The following is a 19,943-nucleotide window of genomic DNA, read 5'->3' as shown; positions in this document are numbered from 1 at the left end:
TGAAATCCCACAGGAAACCCCTGCACAGCCAATCCAGCAAAGTTGAAAGCTTGATAAAGTTTTAGTTTTACTTTTAAAAGAATATAGAGTTAGCGAGGGAAACACACTAAATCAAATCAAATCGAATAGTTTTTTTATTTTGACAAAAAAAAACACAACTCAGTGAAATAAAGATATAAACTTCTATACAGATATAAACTTCTATACAGTTAGTTCCTGTCAAAATAAAAATACTACTTGCTAAATTATTTACAATTTGTATGCAAGTATCACTAGAAACCATTTCACATACCGACTGCGTTTATTCTCCATGACAGTGCTGCCATCATAAATGTTCAAATAATACATTAATCATTTTGACATTATATTAAAAGTAATACAAAATATAGTTTTACATAAATAGATAATAAATTAATTATTTCATTTCAACACTCCCCCTTAATGTCAAAATGTTTTACAAAAATCAGTTAACATCTTAATTGTTATTTGTTTAATTGCACGTAGTTTTCCCAGTCCATCGTCGCCATCTTGAGGTTACCTCGGGGTTTCATTAAGAATAAGATTTATGTTCCGCCTCTACCAGAAAATCTAAATGACCTCTGATATCGGATCACATTTGGATCGCTGCGGTTGCACAAGTTACGCCTGATATGCTGGTACGCGTGTGGCGAAAAATCGATTATCGGTGGCATGTATGTCGCATTACCAACGACTGTCACATCGAACCAAAATAACACCCACACCTTAAACTTGGTTTTTTTAAACAAAATGACACCTTTCTCAATTCTATAAGTAATTTCAATAAATATTTATGTGCTTTCAAAGTTGTAAAGTCCCTTTAGAATCACTCTGTACAAGGCAGCAGACTATTATATTAATGTGTATTTGTATACATTAACATAATGTATTCTATTCTTGTATTAATGTTATTATTCAACAATTATTGAAGTTTATATTATTTACCTATCTCATGTTATTAGTTACTATAGTTGTATTCTACTTGTTTCATTAGAGATGTTGCAATTATTGTATTTTTGTATGTCAGACGTTTTACTGTTACTGACTTTTTTATAAAGTGACCCTGACTTATTCATCACTTTTCATATAAAGTGAACCTTGTATTCATGTAGAGTTTCGTCTAGGCGTTTTAACGTGCCAGTATTGTAAATGGAATGTTAAAGAATTAGTTATTTTTGTGTAAGTTTCAGTGCTATTTTAGTAGAATTTGGCCCTGTGTAAATGGAATGATAAAGAATTTGTGTAAGTTGCAGTGCTATTTTAGTAGAATTTGGCCCTGCTGTACTAAAGTCGGTTAAATTTTAACCGTGATTAATTCCACGAGTACCAATCAGAGAAGGCTTTTTTGAAAAGACGGTTTCTCTGATTCGCTCTCGTGAAATTAATTACGGTTAAAATTCAACCGGCACTTTGAGTAGATTCTACATGCTGTCATTCTATGAAGTGATTATTCTCACGTTCCTTCAACTTATATTTTGAATAAATCGAAATAGGTTTTTGATGTCGCTTTGTATGTTTAGTTAGCAGTTTTGTTTATTTGTCATAATATGTTTTGTTATGTCTTGCAATAAAAAACTAAGCCCTTTTTTGGGCTTATAAGCCTGTGGTACTTTTCTGTAAGTTGTGTAATTCTGAATGATTAAATAAATAATAAAAAACGTCGACTGAGTATTGAACAAATTGAATGATATTAAAAATGTATGAAAAGTAATTATAGTACGTAATAAATGAATAATTGTCAATGATCTTGATTCATGAGTAATTTTTTGTTCTGTGCCCATTACTGTTACTTATAGCTTGAAGTTTTTGAACGTTGGCAATAATACACAGATCAGAATGAATACCCTAAGAGCTCACTACCACAAGCGATTGTCTCTGGTCGTTTTGATAAGCTATCCATTATTTAAGTTGAGTTAATGCACCTGAAGGAAGGGAAAAATCGCTTCCCGGTGGTTCGGAGCTCACCTACATCATGTTTCATCATCATCCGTCTCATTACCCTCGCAGAAGCTCTCATGTGGGCAACATTGTCAGCAAAAACACCAAAAAAGAAACAAAAAACAATCAAGAAAGTGTAGTATTGTTCGCCTCCACATAGTGCACCTTCGTTAACACTATAAAGGCGGATTTCCACATATCAGTATCAGTTCGATACAGTGATGATGTTATCCCCCTGAGTAATAATAGAACTATACTAGCTCTGCCGGGCTGGGTGGGAATAGCCAAATTAAAATTCATGGGAATGATATCTTCACTGTACCAGACACGAACAACAATGATACTGGGAATCCAGCTTGAATGGACTATACTCCGTGCAATTCTTAGTTAGCAGAATTGCAAACCAATGAGCTTTATGGCCAATATTATTTCTTATGAGAGTAGGAGTACCCTGTTGCTTTTTTCATGCTGATTATCAAAATGACCTATACTCTAAATCGCTTTTTCTCTCACACAATTTACTCATAGGCTTTTTGGTTTCTGTGAAATCTGGTAGCACTATACTCCATAAGATCAATGCCGTAATCTGAGGTTTGCACAGACTATTGTAAATAATATCGGTTGGACAAACGTATGATCTCCTGACCAAATACAGCACAAAAAATATGACTTGAGTGCACCACATGTCTTGTGTACCATATGCTGAATGAATAGCTGAAATGTATTGTTGATTTTGTTCTTGGTATTCTATTACAATCTTTAAGTTGATTTAAGTATTATTGAAGACTACAGCTGACATAGAAAAAAGCCAAGTTAACGTACCGGCCAGGGACCAGTCCCTGACCAGACCAGACCAGTAGCCGAGTGTCCCAAGGCATCGCAACCTAGTCGTGGTCGTGGCTTCGATTACCGCCTGGGTCTGGTGGGGAGTTTATATTTATCACATAAATATGGCGGCGCCACGGACTTAGCGAGTTTTCATTGTGAAGTGCGAGTTTGGACTCAAAAATAACTATTTCAATCAAGTGTATTTCAATATATTTTTCAAGTTTTCAATTTTTCTTTCATTACTGTGTTTTTCTCTTTGAGCCACAACAACTGGATCATATATGTGGCCTATAATTTCTTGAAAAATGACTGGAATTTTAAAATTGTAGTGTTTTTTTAAGAAATTAATTTCAATTTCAATTGTTCATTGGTCGTTTGCTCATTTCATTCTGTTACCCAGGCATAAACAAAAAAAGCTTATGTGGGCGTCCCACTTGAAAATTTTCATTGTAATAGGAGAAAAAAGTGTACATTCAAGGATAAGTCCTCATAAATTCATAGCTATTAGTTCCTTCTCTATAATGAAATCCACTTTAAACCTTCACCATTAGTATTATTCTTCTTTTAAATAACACCATTATTTGAATGTAAAGTATTGGTGTTATAGGCAATACTGGCAGTTTAGAGCGAATCTTACTATTGATCGACACAACGTTTGTATACAACAGTTATAGTAAACCTTATTTTGTACCAGGAATTAGGTTGTCAACTCAGACTCTCAATAAGTCTGTGTGGGACAAAGAATATAGAATAAGCTCAGAAAATAAATCTATTTCAGAATGGGATCCTATGGCAAACGACTACTTTGCTGAAACTAACAGGATGGATCATGTTATTGACAATGCGTTGATGGCAACCTCTGGATACATTCCCAAAGACGAGGAAAGACTCTGCAGGTTTTACAGAGAGACTGGTCGTTGTCCGAAAAAAGCATGTCGACAAGAACATGAATTCATGGGTGATGGTAAATATCATCATTTCTTCTTATTACGAATTATTTTTAAACTGCTGAAAAAACTTGGTCGGTCGGTATTAACGGATTATGTGATAATTTGGATAGTTTTAGGAAATTATTTACCTTACTTGAGTATTTCACCAATTCTATAATAGTTGCATAGTATTATGATAGTTCATCAACTATCTAAGTTGGAGAGAAAAATAATTTTGGATCAATTCTGCTGTTTCTCTCCCAATCATTGTTTTGATTTTGTGCTTGTATAAATGAAATAAATAAATACTCTGATTCCAGAGATAAAACATGGAATTATTGAGTCGACTGACTCTCAAGATATAATCACGTGTAATTTCTAATGTGATACTAGAATAGAATATTATCGAATAGGGCATTGAGTAAAGTGATGACTCTCGATGAATATTGATTTGTTTCAGGTATATTTACAATTGACAGGACTGAAACGTTTACTCAAACGTTCAGGCGACAACAATTGCCAGAGGAGGGATACAATTTGGTGGTCAAAGTCCTAAATAACGGATGTATATCACCTACACGCTTCTATGGGCATTGGAAGTATGTCAATGGTAAGATTTTTCTTAATTATTATCAAAACTGTAAAGATAATACTAATTCATTTTAAATCTCGTACATCCATTAGGCTGGTCACACACCGATTAGTCAAGACAAGACCAGTCACGTTTAGTCACAATACTTCACATTGCTGCTTATGACGCAACACACACTGATTAGTCATTGGAATTAGACATGACTCCATAAGCAACTATGTGAAGTATTGTGACTAAACGTGACTAGTCTTGTCTTGACTAATAATTGGTGTTTGACCAGCCTTAGAGTTGAATTGATCTTGCTCTGAAGATCAATGTATTTCATTTCCCGTATGTAAATGAATAATTATACTATATTTTTTAATATTATTTATATTATAATATAAAATAATACAGGATGATGAAGGACTTTACAACTTTGAAAGCACATAAATATTTATTGAAATTACTTACAGAATTGAGAAAGGTGTAATTTTGTTGCAAAACACTTCAAATTTAAGGTGTGGGTGTTATTTTGGTTCGATGTGACAGCCGTTGTTAATGAGATATAAATATCCCACTGATAATCGATTTCTTGCCACACTCGTACCAGCATATAAGGCGTAACTTGTGCAACCGCAACGATCCGAATGTGATCCGTTCTCGGAGGTCATTATAGCCCAGTCAATGAAGGTCCAAAAAAGCAATTTCGATCCGAAAATTAAATAAAAGCTGAATTTCTCACCATCGATAGAACCCTCCCAGAGGTTCATTCTCCCAAAAGTCCCAAGAAATCCCCCTGGAGCTTTCACCCCCAGCCCCCTAAAACATAAAAAATGCAGGTAATCATGGAAAATCAAATATCTCTGTAACCATTGATCGGAAAGAGTTCTATTATATGTCATTCGATTCGTTATATAATATTAGTACTCATCATTTTCCCAATAAAACTAACAGTTTTCTTGATAAACTGATATATATATATATATATATATATATATTATATATATATATATATATATATATATATATGTATAATTTAGGGGGGTTGCGATTTGATTTTTTTGTTTTCTCCGATTAACTTCGAAGAAAGTGATTTAAAAGAAAAATGAGCCGAATAATTAATGTAGCCACTTCCATTGCAAATCCATTGATTTATATTGTTACGTATTTGCGATTCGATTTGACGCTGTGGAAGGGGAAACTGCCGACGCGGTACAGCGCGGCTGACTCTCTTCGCCATAGTAAACAGGAAATCAATTATCTCTGTAGCCATTAATCGGAAAAAACTATCATACGTCATTCGATTCGTTACATTATGAACTACAATATTAGTCGTATTCATTTTTTCAATAAAACAAACAGTTTCCTTGATAAAATCATTTATATGATAAAATTTAGGGATTTTTCGATTTGATTTTTTGTCTTCTCCGATTAACTTGAAGCAGATGATTTGAAAGAAAAATAAGCCAAATAATTAATGTTGGCAATTTCTTTGCAAATCCATTGATGTGTATTGTTATGTATTTGGGATTCAATTTGACGATGTGGAAGGGGAAACAGCCGACGCGGTACGGCACGGCTTACTCTCTTCACCATAGTAAACAGTAAGTATTCACCATAGTAACACCTCTAGTACTGCTTTCTAAGTTGCATCTTATTTTGCACTATGGCGCTCGAAACAATCAATTTCGTCCATTGTTTTGACATGCGCTGAAACTAAATTTCCAGTTTTTATTTCTCTAAATTTAAATACTATAATTTTCGAGATTCAACCAAGTTGATTACAGCAATACAGCTTTCATTGCTGGTTCAGGAGATCAATATTTTCTACGTGAATTAATTATTATAATGCCACTATTACAATACAGTCATCATTATTGATGTCTATGTTTTGATTGAAATGTGATAATTAACTCATCATTCGTTGTTATATATGTGCTTTTAATTATGCATTCTATGACAGACAAAGATATTGTTTGCAACCGATAAGATATTCATACTATTACATAATATGATAAATATTTATATATATGTGTACGATCATAAATCTATGTTACAATTCATCATGAGTTATGAATGTCAAAAACTGAAATAAATCATAGATTACAATAGTGTTAACAGTGGCAATTTCCTGAAAAATCTTATAGCGTGCAGTGTTAGCTGGTTTCCACAGTTAATATTCTCCAAGCCAAGTTGATAATATACCTACAGTTGAGACAAAATATATAATGACGGCTGAGGCATAAAAATTATACATTGGGCTTGTTGAGTTGAAACTTTCTATGATTCTCTCTGTAAAAGTAGCTTATCTTCCGTTCTTACTAGTTGAATCTACATATCTAAACAGTCCAATATGAAAATTCAGTAGATTCTAAAGATGAAAGCCATGCAAACATACAAATAAAGGAAGAGTAAGCATTTATAAGAAGTAGGAAAATCATGAAAGTGTTTTACATTCTACCCTTGTAATCACAAGTTGAACAAGTAGGATAGAAAATTGAATATTCAATTTATTGAAAACTAGATGTACAGTCCATTGGAGATGGAAAATTAGTAAAGAATCATGAACCAAGTACAAAGTAGCCTACCTTGTATTAGATGAATTGATAGATGATTCATCATATTCTATTATTTGTTACCGTAACACATCAATGCTTCAACTCCACTCATCTTGTCAATCATTAAACAAGGGCCTCAATGAGAACTTTATAAATGGAAGTAAAGCATACTGGAATTACAAGGTTGGCAGAAGCTATTCTTGATGTCGATTAATGTTGATTTATATTGGTTTTGCTTCAGGCACCAAAAGAATAGACCAATTTTTATTTATATGTTTAAGAATTCGAATTAAATCTATTGAACATGATTTCTTATGACTTGGCATTCACAGATTTAGTTGGGTGAAGCTATTTGAAAAATGTACGGTATCTGATTATCAATATTATAGTTTTCACAGCATTCTAGTTCATTGTGATCGTTGAAGGGTTGAAGTGAGTTAGTTCAAGTGAATTTTAGTACAAGTATTTTGTGGTTATGATGGGCTCTTCTTCATTTTCTATCGATGTTTTACTCCATTAGAGAAAATTGAAAATGTTAGTTTTATATTTTAAAAGCTTTGAAGGTACGGTAGCATGAATTTGATAAGCCCAGTATTGAATTAATCGATGTTTTTCATTGTATCGCTTGTATCAATGTTACATGCACTGTTTGCAATTCATCACTATTCTCTCAAGAATTAGTTTGTTATGAATTTCATGATCTGGAAATTCAAATTTAAATGCTATTTGTATGACGTTCACATTCCATTTGTCTTTTTACAATAATTGTTACATTGGAGAGTCAAGCAATTAATCCACTTGGAAGTAAAAGGAAATCGCAGTGCAAATTGAACAGTGGATAATCACTTTGAAATTCAGTTGCTCAATTCATTTCGGCTTGAGACTATCATTTTTAATTTGAGTTGATCAGAGATATGCATTGTATATAATGTTTATATTTTAGTTTGACTAATCTCTTATCACAGTCTCGCTTTCATTCATAAACATGATAATCCCAAATAAGTTGATTACCTTAAGGATGTAGCTTATCTTACGTAGAACATTGAACAATACAAAGAATTTTCATTAAATTAGTGTAGGTACTATTATGATGATCATTGGAATTTCTGCTTGTGATTGGGAAAAAGTCATATTGAGAGCCATGAAATTCGTACCTATTAAAGTTGCATTATCACAAGAATTGTTTTTATTTGTTTCAAATACCTTTTACTTTTATTTTCTAAAATCTTTACTTTAATTTTAATAAATACCTACCCTTTCATTTTCTTTGTTCACCCGATCCGATGATATTTATTCCATTATCAGGTGTTTAAATTATAAAGAGTAATCAAACAAGAGGAAACACAAAAAAGCTATGAAATGAAATTTTGAATCTTCATTTTTCACAAAATAAGGATAAGATGAAGAAGTCGGACACGTCATAATCTACAAACTTAATTAAAGAACATCAATATCTGAAACTAGAGTAATCAAATAGTGATACGTGTGACTATACATTGGATTTGCAATGAAATTGCCGACATTAATTATTTGGCTCATTTTTCTTTAAATCATTTGCTTCAAAGTTAATCGGAGAAAACAAAAAAAAATAAAATAAAAACCCCTAAATTTTTTCATATAGCCTATATTATTTTATCAAGGGAACTGTTTGTTTTATTGAGAAAATGAATACGACTAATATTGTAGTCAATAATAACGAATCGAATGACATGTGATAGATTTTTTCCGATTAATGGTTACAGAGATAATTGATTTCCTGTTTACTGTTTACTATGGCGAAGAGAGTCAGCCGCGCTGTACTGCGTCGGCTGTTTCCCCTTCCACAGCGTCAAATCGAATCGCAAATACGTAACATTATACATCAATAGATTTGCAATGGAAGTGGCTACATTAATTATTCGGCTCATTTTTCTTTTAAATCACTTTCTTCGAAGTTAATCGGAGAAAACAAAAACATCAAATCGCTACCTCCCTAAATTTTTACATATATATCAGTTTATCAAGAAAACTCCTAGTTTTATTGGAAAAATGAATGAAACTGATATTGTAGTCCATAATGTAAGAAATCGAATGACATATAATACAACTCTTTCTGATTAATGGTTACAGAGATAATTGATTTTCCGTGATTTACCTGCATTTTTCAACTTTGAGGGTGGCTAGGGGTGAAGGCTCCAGGGGGATTTCTTGGGACTTTTGGGAGAATGACCCTCCGAGAGGGTTCCATCGATGATGAGAGATTCAGCTTTTATTTAATTTTCGGTTCGAAAAAACCTTTATTGACTGGGCTATATCCTTAATGAAACCCCATCTTTAGGAAGAAATCCATCGATGTTGAATCCGGTGAACGAGGTGGCCATGCAATTGGCCCTGCATGGTAAATCCAGTGAAGTTGAAAGCATTTGTCTAGAAAATCCCGAACTTCTCCGTGGGAATGAGCTGGTTCACCGTTATGCTGAAAGTAAAAGGGCACTTGTTCATATTGTACAGCATGACGGTGCACCACCTCATTTCCACGGAGAAGTTTGGGATTTTCGGATCGTTGCGGTTGCACAAGTTACGCCTTATATGCTGGAGCGAGTGTGGCAAGAGATCGATTATCGGTGGGATGTATGTCTCATTAACAACGGCTGTCACATCGAACCAAAATAACACCCACACCCACTTGGAAGTGTTTTGTAACAAAATTACACCCTTCTCAATTCTGTAAGTAATTTCAATAAATATTTATATGCTTTCAATTTGTACAGTCCTTTTATAATAACTCTGTATTTCATAAGTATTTGCATATAATATTTGTATTTCAACTTGAATCATACTCTACTGTATATTAGCGAGGTTATGGTAGTTATACTGAGTTGGTGAAAATTAAGGACAGTTTTATATTCCTTTTACAAGGGTAATTTTACAGTGAGTTCTATTGGGGATTCTATTCTAATTAAAGAACTACAGTTGAGCAACCCGGTTCAACACGTCCACACTGCTGATGTCGATTTGACTTCTTTGATCCATACCGACTTGATTCGGGTTGAATTCGGTTCGGGCCGGCATTATTCGACAAAGCCGGGCGACATGTCCACACTTCTTCAACAGTGTCGATCGACCCCATTCGGCATAGTGTGGACGTATCTTTCATAATGTGGACGAATCTTTATGCAAATCTCAAGCCGCGTCCACACTTTGCCGAGTGGGATCGATCGACACTGTTAAACAAGTATGGACATGCGCCCGGCTTTGTCGAATCATGTCGGCCCGAACCGAATTAACCCGAATCAAGTCGGTATGGATCGAGGAAGTCGAATCGAAATCAGTAGTGTGGGCGTGTTGAACAAGGTTGCGCAACATTTCACACTGTTCTTTCAATATTCATTAACTTCAATTTAAATTCACTTACACCGGCGTGTGCCGCTCGACTAGTCCACATTTACGGAGGTATGTGGACAAGTCAAATATCGAACGTGTCAATCGACACGTGTGGATCGACTTAGTCGATCGGCATAGTCTGGACGCGGCTTCAAGTTAATCAGTCCACAGTAGTTCAGACGTGATGATGCGTCAAACATAATTTTCCCATCCCCTATGTATATTAGCCAGTTCTTTCCTTTTATTATAGTATATATATATATATATTATATATATATATATATATATATATATAATATATATATATATATATATATATATATATATATATAATATATAATAATAATATATTGTAATATTTTTTAAATAATACAAGGGTACTAGCTATTTTCTATAATTAACTATTGAAATTCATTTCCAAAAAAACATTACATTACAAACATAGAAAAACAATAAGTTAACTTACAACTTACTTATTGCATTAGCATGCATGTATTACAAATTTAATTTTGTGTGTAGGTATATATTTTTATAGGTTACTGAAGTAGCTCTATTAGAATTTAATAAATTATTTGTTTTCTATTTAACAGATGAGAAGAACTCAAGAAATAATCATAATCCACATAAGAATGTGAATTATGAATTTATTGGCGAAGATGATGATAATATTTATGACGATTTTGAGGATGAAGAAACTTTGATAACATTAATGGAGGCATTGAATGCGCCGAACAATACTCAAAAGTACAAGCATCTCGGCGTATTACCAGCGATTGCTGAAATGGTGATTGCAAAAGTTATTGACGAAGATGGAAGAGCTATTTGGTTTCGAGCTAAAGTGCATGACGTACAGGAGGTTGACAAGAGATTGTGTGATGTAAGTATAGTGTCTATAGTCCGTACAAATTTACTTCAGACTTGTAGCAATATGCAGCGCAGAGAAATGGAGGGAAAATCAGCCAATTACAGTGATTAATAGTCATAGGTAGAAGCGCAGTTGCCAATTTGTCAGTCGTATGACTGCTTCCAGACAGGAAACTTCGCATGTGTAGCATGAGCACAAGCATGAACAGTCACTAGACTGCTGCGCATGTCCATCCCAAGTATAAAGTAATTCTGCACAGAGTATAACTGTCTAGTATTTCATTTATTATTATGTCTATAACTCATTTCAAGAAGCCATTTATGACGATTTTAAATGGCCGCCATTTTGTTTTAAGAAATTGAAAATTGTCATAATTTTGTTGTAGCTCTGTCTTGTTGTCATAAATGATTGTGCAAAGTTTCATTCCTATATGTTAATTAAGCCATTGTTGAGGCAAAAAATAGTAAGTGAAAAAAACAAAATGGCGGCTGTGTGAGTAACTAAGGATTTTTGGACAGTTTAAAAATAATATTCGGCTATGTTTCGTTCCCAGGAAAAATGCCCTAGAATATTGATAGGGAGTTTGGAAACACTTTATATAAATAATATGCATTACATTGTACAATACATTATAAGATTATATTATACAATGCAATAACATTATACCATTATAATTAGTATAAAACACTTCAAGACTAAAATTACAAGATCCGTTCTTGAAACTAGACATAATTCACGACGGATTACTAGAAATGATCATCTAACCAATTAGGTTATCTGGGATAAGAGAGGAGCAAATAAGCTAAAAGGAATCTTCCACAGGAGTGCCATGTCTTGCTCAATGACTGAGTTTCCGCAACCTACCACTGTGACACAGTGTTCCCAGTTGTATTCAACCAATAAAGTCTGCCGCTTGTTGTTCAAGGTTCAGTTTACAGGATATTGACATTTTAAACAACCGAAACCAGTAGCCCTATATCGACATTTCAATTAATGGTAGGCATCTTTTTAAAATATGTTTACCTCCACGTCTATAGGAATCACGTGTATCAAATGCACAGGTTTCATCAGTTTGTATTATTAATAAATTTTACTGTCAAATTTCAGTACATGTCCGTATCATCCAGGTGAATTTTATTACGATTTAATATTTATTTTTATAAATTTATTTATTCCTTTATTCACAATGGAGACAACGGTTTAATATAATCTGACTTAATCTTCGATTAATCCTTTCGGTTAATCACATTCCAAATATACATATTTTTTGAAATTTTTTGACATAAGTTACAAGTTGATAGCATTCCTGGTTCCCGAAATAGGATCATCTAATATTGGACACCATGACTCGAGGGTTATACAATAAAATCCATATTTTTGAGATAGTAATCGTGCTGTTCCCTTATTATGCTCACACAACTAGAAAAATCATTCTAATACTGAAAAACAAAAATTCAGTGCAATATTTATTATGATTTCAAATGACTATGGATGATTTTTATGTTTTATCCTATCTATGACAGGTATCTTTCCTCCCAGAGCCAACGAGATAGACTCAATAGTGACAGTGTTATTGATAAGCCACTAAGGGCCGGTTCCCGAGCTCGGCATTTAGCTAAGTCCTAGACTTTAAACAGCTAGTCAGAAAATTGGCTTTCCAAAACGGGGCGTAGTCGCAGCTTTTATAACAGTAGTCGTAGTTTTTATTTTCCCATTTCTATAATTGGAAATGTTTTTCCTTGACGAAATTAGACATTTTCAAATAATTCAAAGTAGCTGAAACTTTACACTATTTTCTCTTTATTTTATTTTGCGTTCAATTTTCTAGTTTTCGAAATTTAATTCAAACGTGACTATGACAATGACTGCGACTACGCCCCGTTTTGGAAAGCCAATCTTCTGAGTCCAGCTGTTTAAAGTCTAGGACTAAGCTAAATCCCGAGCTCGGAAACCGGCCCTTAGTGATAACAGCTGACTCATCCCTACTAATAATATCTCAGCTGTATCACCTATTATATTTTTTTTTTATAAAGATTGTCTGGGGTGAGGGGAGTCTTGCAGAAACGATGTGCCCAGTACTTAATATCAGAATTCTCCATAAGCAGTAATAAACTATCAATTCCATCATTATCCATTATCAATATTTATCTGATAATTAATAATCTATTCTTGCATCACGAAAAACCAAATGTCTCTCACATTGTCTACACAAAGTTTCTATGAGCAAGCTCCACCTCTTACCATTCAGTCATACTGTCCAATATATTGTACGATTCTTTACAGCTGTACCCAAAATATTTCCGAATGAAAATTGATTCTGAGTGTTTGAAAAAAATTATACATATTTTATATGGATGAAAGAATACTACTTGTGTTTTATTAGCCATGTGAGAGTTTTATTATTCATAAAAGAGTTGTAAGTCGGTGAGGTTAGCGAGGATACATACATAGTGATTCTGAATCAGGCATAACTGCTTCTCAGTTCCACCTACAGATGCCAGCACTGATCAGAGCATTATAAAACATCGTATCCTATACTGTACAGTTGGTCTGAATAGTATAGTTATATCCAGTGTCTTTTAATCTCTCTTCAAAGCATCGTCCAATATATTAGCCACCATGACTGAAAGGGTTAAGATATCTATAAACAGAGAAGGCTATGATGAGATTATGATACTTTTTCATACTTGTGTAATGTGTATTACATTGATTTTTTCAATAATTTTATAAGTACCCTTTCATTTTGTTTGAAAAATTCCAAAAACAGTTTGACTCTTCATAATGTCGTGATTGGCTTAAACTGGTTGTGTCATGAAAGAAAATGAAAGGGTACTAGTGCTTATATAAGAAACTTCCAATTTGCTATATTGAAACGAAATTTTCAATTTCAGGTGTTTCTGATAGATTTTGGAGTGACAAGAAGTATTCCTCTCAACTATTTGCGAGTTATGGAACCAAGATTTCTACATCTTCCTCCACAGGTTTGATTATTTGTATCCATACATAATAATATTTTCATAGTGGGGATGAAATATATTGTTCATTAATCATGTTTATACACGATCTGGCAACGTTATAGAGCTAGAAAAGGATAGCGCTATCTGCTTTTTTGAATGATAGACAAGATCTTGAAACGAGCTATACAGAGTGGGTGAAAAGTCCGAGAACGGCTTAATATCTCATACACAAAAGTAATTTTATAATGGGTTTGATTGGGGATTCTACTAAAATTGAAAATACTACTTTACTGTGACTTTAAAAATCTGGTCCGCCATCTTGGATCCGCCATATTGAATGCAACTTTATTTTTTTTAAATATGAAGGTGGTCATGCGATACATGATTTCGATACGGAATTTCAAGAAAAAATGAATGGTGAAAACCGCACATCGATATCTCAAACCGTTTAGAAGATATTGGCGGATCCAAGACGGCGGACCAGATTTTTAAACTCATAGTAAAGTAGAATTTTCAATTTGATTGGGATCCCCAATCACACTCACCGTTAAATTACCTTTGTGTATGAGATATTAAGCCGTTCTCGGACTTTTCACCCACCCTGTATATTTTATAGAGAACATTTTTCTCGAAAAATGGAAGTGTAAGCTTAGACAAAATATAAAATTATGAGGAGAAAATTTACTATTTTTTGGCTTTGTAAGGGAATAACTTCCTGAAGAATAGATATACGATGGAATGCTATTTTACATTAATTGTAGATCTATTCATTATTAAAAGGACAGCCGGGACCGACGACTTACGTGTCCATCCGAAATCCGGGAGTGGCTAGAGAAAAAAATCTAACCCGGGTCTCTGAATTATAAAGCCAACATTTAATGCACTCAACTACGGCCAATCCTAATAAATTAAATGTTCAAAGATATTGGAAAATGTGTTTTAAAATATTAAAATTGTGTAAATGTGATGAATAATGTTTAATTCTACTTTGCAGGCTACTGAATTTTGTTTAGCAGGAATAGAAGTGTTGGAGGATGAATGGGGACCTCATGAGCCACCAACATCTATTCTATCTCAATGGGAAAACAGATTTCTAATTGCATTTGTTACTAAACGGTGAGAAACTTTGTCATTTCTTCTTAGAAACATTCAATATTTACTCTTAGAAATATTACTTGTAAGCTTGCACCACCAGAATAATTGCTTGAATAAAACTGTACCTATTCCTTACTAGTGAAACTTATAAGTGGAACAAACCTCATTAATTTAGGCAATATTTCTAATGACCTTTTTCTGAACACGTTTTCCATTCCCATTAGCTATTTTCTTGAATTAAAGTTTTCTATTGTGCATCAAGCATTCATTTTTATAACTAATTGTGTTCAATAGCATTTCTATTTACATTCTATAATTAGAATAGTACCGGTACTTAGTGTTGCTCTTCTTTCAAAGTGATAATTTTCAGTTCAATGCTCTTGCTTCATCGATTGTTCACGTTGTACTTTGTTATTATAGCCTAGTTACAACACATTTTTAATAAGAAAAATAATTCATTTATTTCAGAAACTTCTCCGATGAAACTGTAGAAGTTGATTTACAGGAAGAAAATGGTGAGAGTTTACGACAAGTACTTCGTAAAACTGGCAAATATCGTCCAATCGCCATCAACAATCAATCTCTGGAGGATGGTTGTATCGTTCCGGGTTGATTCCCTCTTAGTTTGCAACTGAAACTCATATCATTTCCCAATCCAACAACATGTTCATTTGTTATTAGATATTTAGTAATTTATAAATTTCCCAATCCAACAAGATATTTATTTGTTATTCGATATTTAGTAATTTATAACGTTTTAAAAGTATTTTAATTATTCTTGAATGACGAAAAATTCCTGGGTGCGGTATACAAATTAGTTTGTAAGAAAATACTTGATATTTATTATTTTATTGGGGTTATTTATTATAAGTGATTGAAGAGCGCCCCATTTCCATGATATTAAAAATGGAAACCTTGGAACATTGGTTATGGGTTTCATTCACGTTGCCTTCTACTCTGTCTTAATAAAAACAATCATTACCCTTCATTTCCATGGGCGATGAATCAATAGATTTTCATCAATGAAATTCCAACTCTCTGCTTTTTGAAGTCGATAATAATTGACAGAGCACTATGTTCCAAAAATGAATGTTCATATTATATATGTTCAATATTCACCGGTTCTTCTAGATACATCTCAGTTATTCGGGTTGTTTCAAAAAGATTTTACGATTTGGATGTTGCATGATTGAAAGAAGTATTCTGAAAAGATTCAGCTCTGTATCTAGTCTTGTTTTAAAGATAAACACTTCAAGTTTTCACTAGAATGATGTGTTATTAATAAAATATTAATATGCTGGAGGTAGTCACGTTGAAAATGGCTGCTACCAAAGAACTGGCTGCCAGAGCCAGTTTGCTACCAAAGAAAAGGCTGCTCTCATTGGAACTAAAAGTGCTAGCCCATTGAGTTGCAAATGCAAAGAGAGAACATCACAGCGTTAGTTCACCAGGGTGTTTTGTAAGAATTATCGGTGCCAAATAACTATGGAAATGTCCAAAAATGAAATGCTTACTTAATACACCACTATCTGACTGACGTCCAAGCACGTTCACACCCAGTCGAATTGCGATTTGAATTTGTGAATTGCGCTACGCTGTTACAGCACGATTCTTCTCTAACACATTATTCTAGTAAAACATTGAAGTGTTTTCCTTTAAAACAATACTAGATACAGCTCTGCATCTTCAGGGTGGTGCAGGGAAACGAGACATTTTGAAATGGTGACATTTCCACGAAAAAATCAGTGAACTAGCTGAATACTAATGGAATGGCATGTAATTATGTCATTTATGTTTCTAAAGTCAAAATGTCCAAGAGTACCTCTTTACTTTTCATGGTGACATCGGAAAGATGTGCTCACATTTGACATTTACACTTATGAGTGGCGCAGGCAAACGGGAAATTTTGAATGTTATACAGTTCGCAGCTCTATAGAGTCGGAAGATGTACGAAATTTTATACTATTGTTGTGATCACATTGCGCAAAGTACCTAATCAAGGACCATTGGAGTGGTTTGGATCGTGTAAAAGCGGTGAGAGAATTTTTTTTTAAATATATTCATTCATTTATTTACGATACAAATAAAACTGATGTTATATACAGGCTGTCCCACCAAGGTTGTAACAGCCGTTGACCATAGATTCTACTCGACATTTCTGATAAAAAATGTTCAGTTAACTTTTTCCCTATCGACCTTAGTTTATGAGATTTATGAATTTTTCGATATTTTCAGAATATGCCTACCTACTTCCGGTCATTGAATACTCAATAACTCGAAAACTACTGGTCGAATTTCAATTTCAAGGGTATTGTTGGAAAGAGAAAAACATTTCAAACAAGATTAATCTGATTTTATCTGTTGTTAGATATTTTTTAGTTCTTTATCAGGGCTTAAACATGAAAAAATGCTATTCTTCAAATTCAAAGTCAAATTTAAAACCGAATGTTTCTCGATTTTTCTCCGGGTAATTATAGTAGTTTCAATATTTCAAAAACTTCTCAATTTCATAAGCTTTTGAATGAGTATAAATTCGAAAAGATAAGTTCCATGATAAAGTGTTCAAAACTGCTAATGGACACCTTCAAAATGAGGAAATTCACAAACAGCATGCATCAAGTGGTGATCCTAAAGGGCTGAAATCACCTGATTTATCTCTGACAATATTCACAATGTTTTAATCAACATTTCAACATTCTACCATGATATGACTTTTTCAATAACTTGCATTATTTCCTGTACCATAAATCCTGAATAAAATAACAAGAAGTGTATGTTTCATCCTATTTTCAGTATAGTTTTCAGTGTGCTTTCCAGTTAATTGGCATGATATGTATCAACTTTGTCTAGTAGAGAAGTGTTTGCGTTCATTATCATGAAATTTACCTTCATTGAGTACTTGAACATGTTATTGGTGTATGAAGAGTGTGGATGCAATTCAAGAGAGGAGAGAGAGTATACAGGAGACGTTTTCCTGACCGAAAACACCCATCTCAAAACACGTTTTTAAGATTGACAGATGCCAAGATGGTAAGGGTCTAGGATCAGTAGTTTCAAGGTACGAGAGGCCCGTCTTAATTTCTGAAGCTCTTGAGAATCTTATTCTAAAGTATTTTCGAGCAGAATCCTGGATCCAGCATCCGGTGGGCAGCTGGGATGTTGGATGTTTCAAGAATAGATCAAAGAATATCTAAGAAGAATAACTTTCGACCATTTCATGATACCCAGTTCAAGATTTGAATGAACCTGATACTGTTTCAAGGATGCAGTTTGCAGTTGCTTCTTAGCACAAGATTGTGTTTCAAACATCTTATTGACAGATCACAGATAAAAGTACGTTCACAAGAACTGGTGCTGTAAATTTACACAATACACATAAATGGAGCTTTCATTTTCCCTGCAAGAATAAATGGTGAAGTTTATATGGACTTTCTGGTCAATGAGCTTCACTAATTGATGAAAGACGTGCCTCTCAATTTGAGGCAGAATATTTGGCTCCAGTTGTATGACTGCCTCCCTCATTCCCTCATTATGCTAGAAACGTCCGTGGGCTTAATAACAATTATGATGGGCGGTGGATTGGCCAAGGTGGACCCGTAAGTTGGCCACAACGTTCACCTGATCTTACTCGAATAGACTTACACTTTTGGGGGGTTGTGGAAAGTAAAGCTTACAGAGAACCTGTAGAGACCAGGGAGGAACTAATTCTCAGAATTCGATTGACGTTTAAAGTAATGAAGACACGGCCCAACGAAGTGAGACGGGCAACTCGATGCTTGATGAAATGCAGCAGAAGTTGCATAAACAGAAATGGAGGCTATTTTGAATTCCTGTAAGCAGTGAGCATGATATGTAACTTATTGATTACCATCTGAATGATTGTCATTGGTTTTTTAATTCTGTCATTCATCTACTTTGAATTATTATTCTATGAATAAATTTTTTTGGATCTCTTAAAATGAAATTGTATGATTAATATTCTATATAGGATTTAGGCTATGTGCTACAGAAAATAATGCAATAATCAGGTGATTTCACCCTTTTAATATCACCACTTGATGCATGCTGTTTGTGAATTTCCTCATTTTGAAGGTGTTCATTCCAGATATTAACAGTTTTGAACACTTCATCATGGAGCTTATATTTTCGAATTTATACTCATTCAAAAGCTTATGAAATGGAGAAGCTTTTGAAATATTGAAACTACTATAATTACCCGGAGAAAAATCGGTTTTAAATTTGACTTTGAATTTGAAGAATAGCATTTTTTCATGTTTAAGCCCTGATAAAGAACTAAAAAATATCTAACAACAGATAAAATCAGATTAATCTTGTTTGAAATGTTTTTCCCTTTCCAACAATACCCTTGAAATTTAAATTCGACCAGTAGTTTTCGAGTTATCGAGTATTTAATGATCGGAAGTAGGCATATTCTGAAAATATCGAAAAATCTATAAATCTCAAAAACTAAGGTCGATAGGGAAAAAGTTTACTGAACATTTTTTGTCAGAAATGTCGAGTGGAATCTATGGTCAACGGCTGTTACAACCTTGGTGGGACACTCTGTATAACATTGGTTGATAAAAATAATAAGGTAGCCCTTGTGCTATTTTCCTTCCAAATTTATAGGTGCATTTGCCGTACAGAGGATCGTTTGAAGGCATTACCACATTTGACGTCCTGTGGAGATAACTTAGGCAAGGTGCACAGTGTCTTCTACAAAAAAAAAACATGAATTAAAGTAGAATATCTCGAACGAAATCACTGCCACTTCCCAACATTTGCAAAACCAGAATTTCCATAACAGCACATCAAGCT

The 19,943-nt window shown here is 33.8% G+C and overlaps 2 protein-coding genes across 5 annotated transcripts in view; one reads left to right on the top strand and one right to left on the bottom strand.

Moving 5' to 3' along the window:
* The window catches only part of LOC111057370, a 58,256-nt gene extending 41,047 nt beyond the window's left edge, over positions 1-17,209 (top strand). For 2 of the 3 annotated variants that reach the window (XM_039427163.1, XM_039427162.1), the window contains exons 12-17: positions 3,563-3,748; positions 4,174-4,323; positions 10,799-11,085; positions 13,965-14,054; positions 15,025-15,146; positions 15,594-16,051. In XM_039427163.1, the coding sequence (XP_039283097.1) occupies positions 3,563-3,748; positions 4,174-4,323; positions 10,799-11,085; positions 13,965-14,054; positions 15,025-15,146; positions 15,594-15,738 (980 nt within the window). In that variant the 3' untranslated portion in view covers positions 15,739-16,051. Of the gene's footprint in view, positions 1-3,562; positions 3,749-4,173; positions 4,324-10,798; positions 11,086-13,964; positions 14,055-15,024; positions 15,147-15,593 lie in introns of all 3 variants that reach the window. The other variant, XM_039427161.1, reaches the window with a different exon arrangement.
* Positions 13,448-19,943, bottom strand: part of LOC111054521 (60S ribosomal protein L26) — a 30,783-nt gene continuing 24,287 nt past the window's right edge. The window contains exon 6 of one of the 2 annotated variants that reach the window (XM_039427173.1): positions 13,448-13,714. The gene's annotated coding sequence lies outside the window, so the exon portion shown is untranslated. Of the gene's footprint in view, positions 13,715-15,560; positions 15,757-19,943 lie in introns of those variants that run through there. The other variant, XM_039427171.1, reaches the window with a different exon arrangement.

The sequence above is a fragment of the Nilaparvata lugens genome, chromosome 4 (assembly GCF_014356525.2).
Source record: "Nilaparvata lugens isolate BPH chromosome 4, ASM1435652v1, whole genome shotgun sequence".
NCBI lineage: Eukaryota > Metazoa > Arthropoda > Insecta > Hemiptera > Delphacidae > Nilaparvata > Nilaparvata lugens.
Note: the sequence above shows the minus strand (reverse complement) of the source record. Positions and strands in the feature narration are given on the sequence as shown.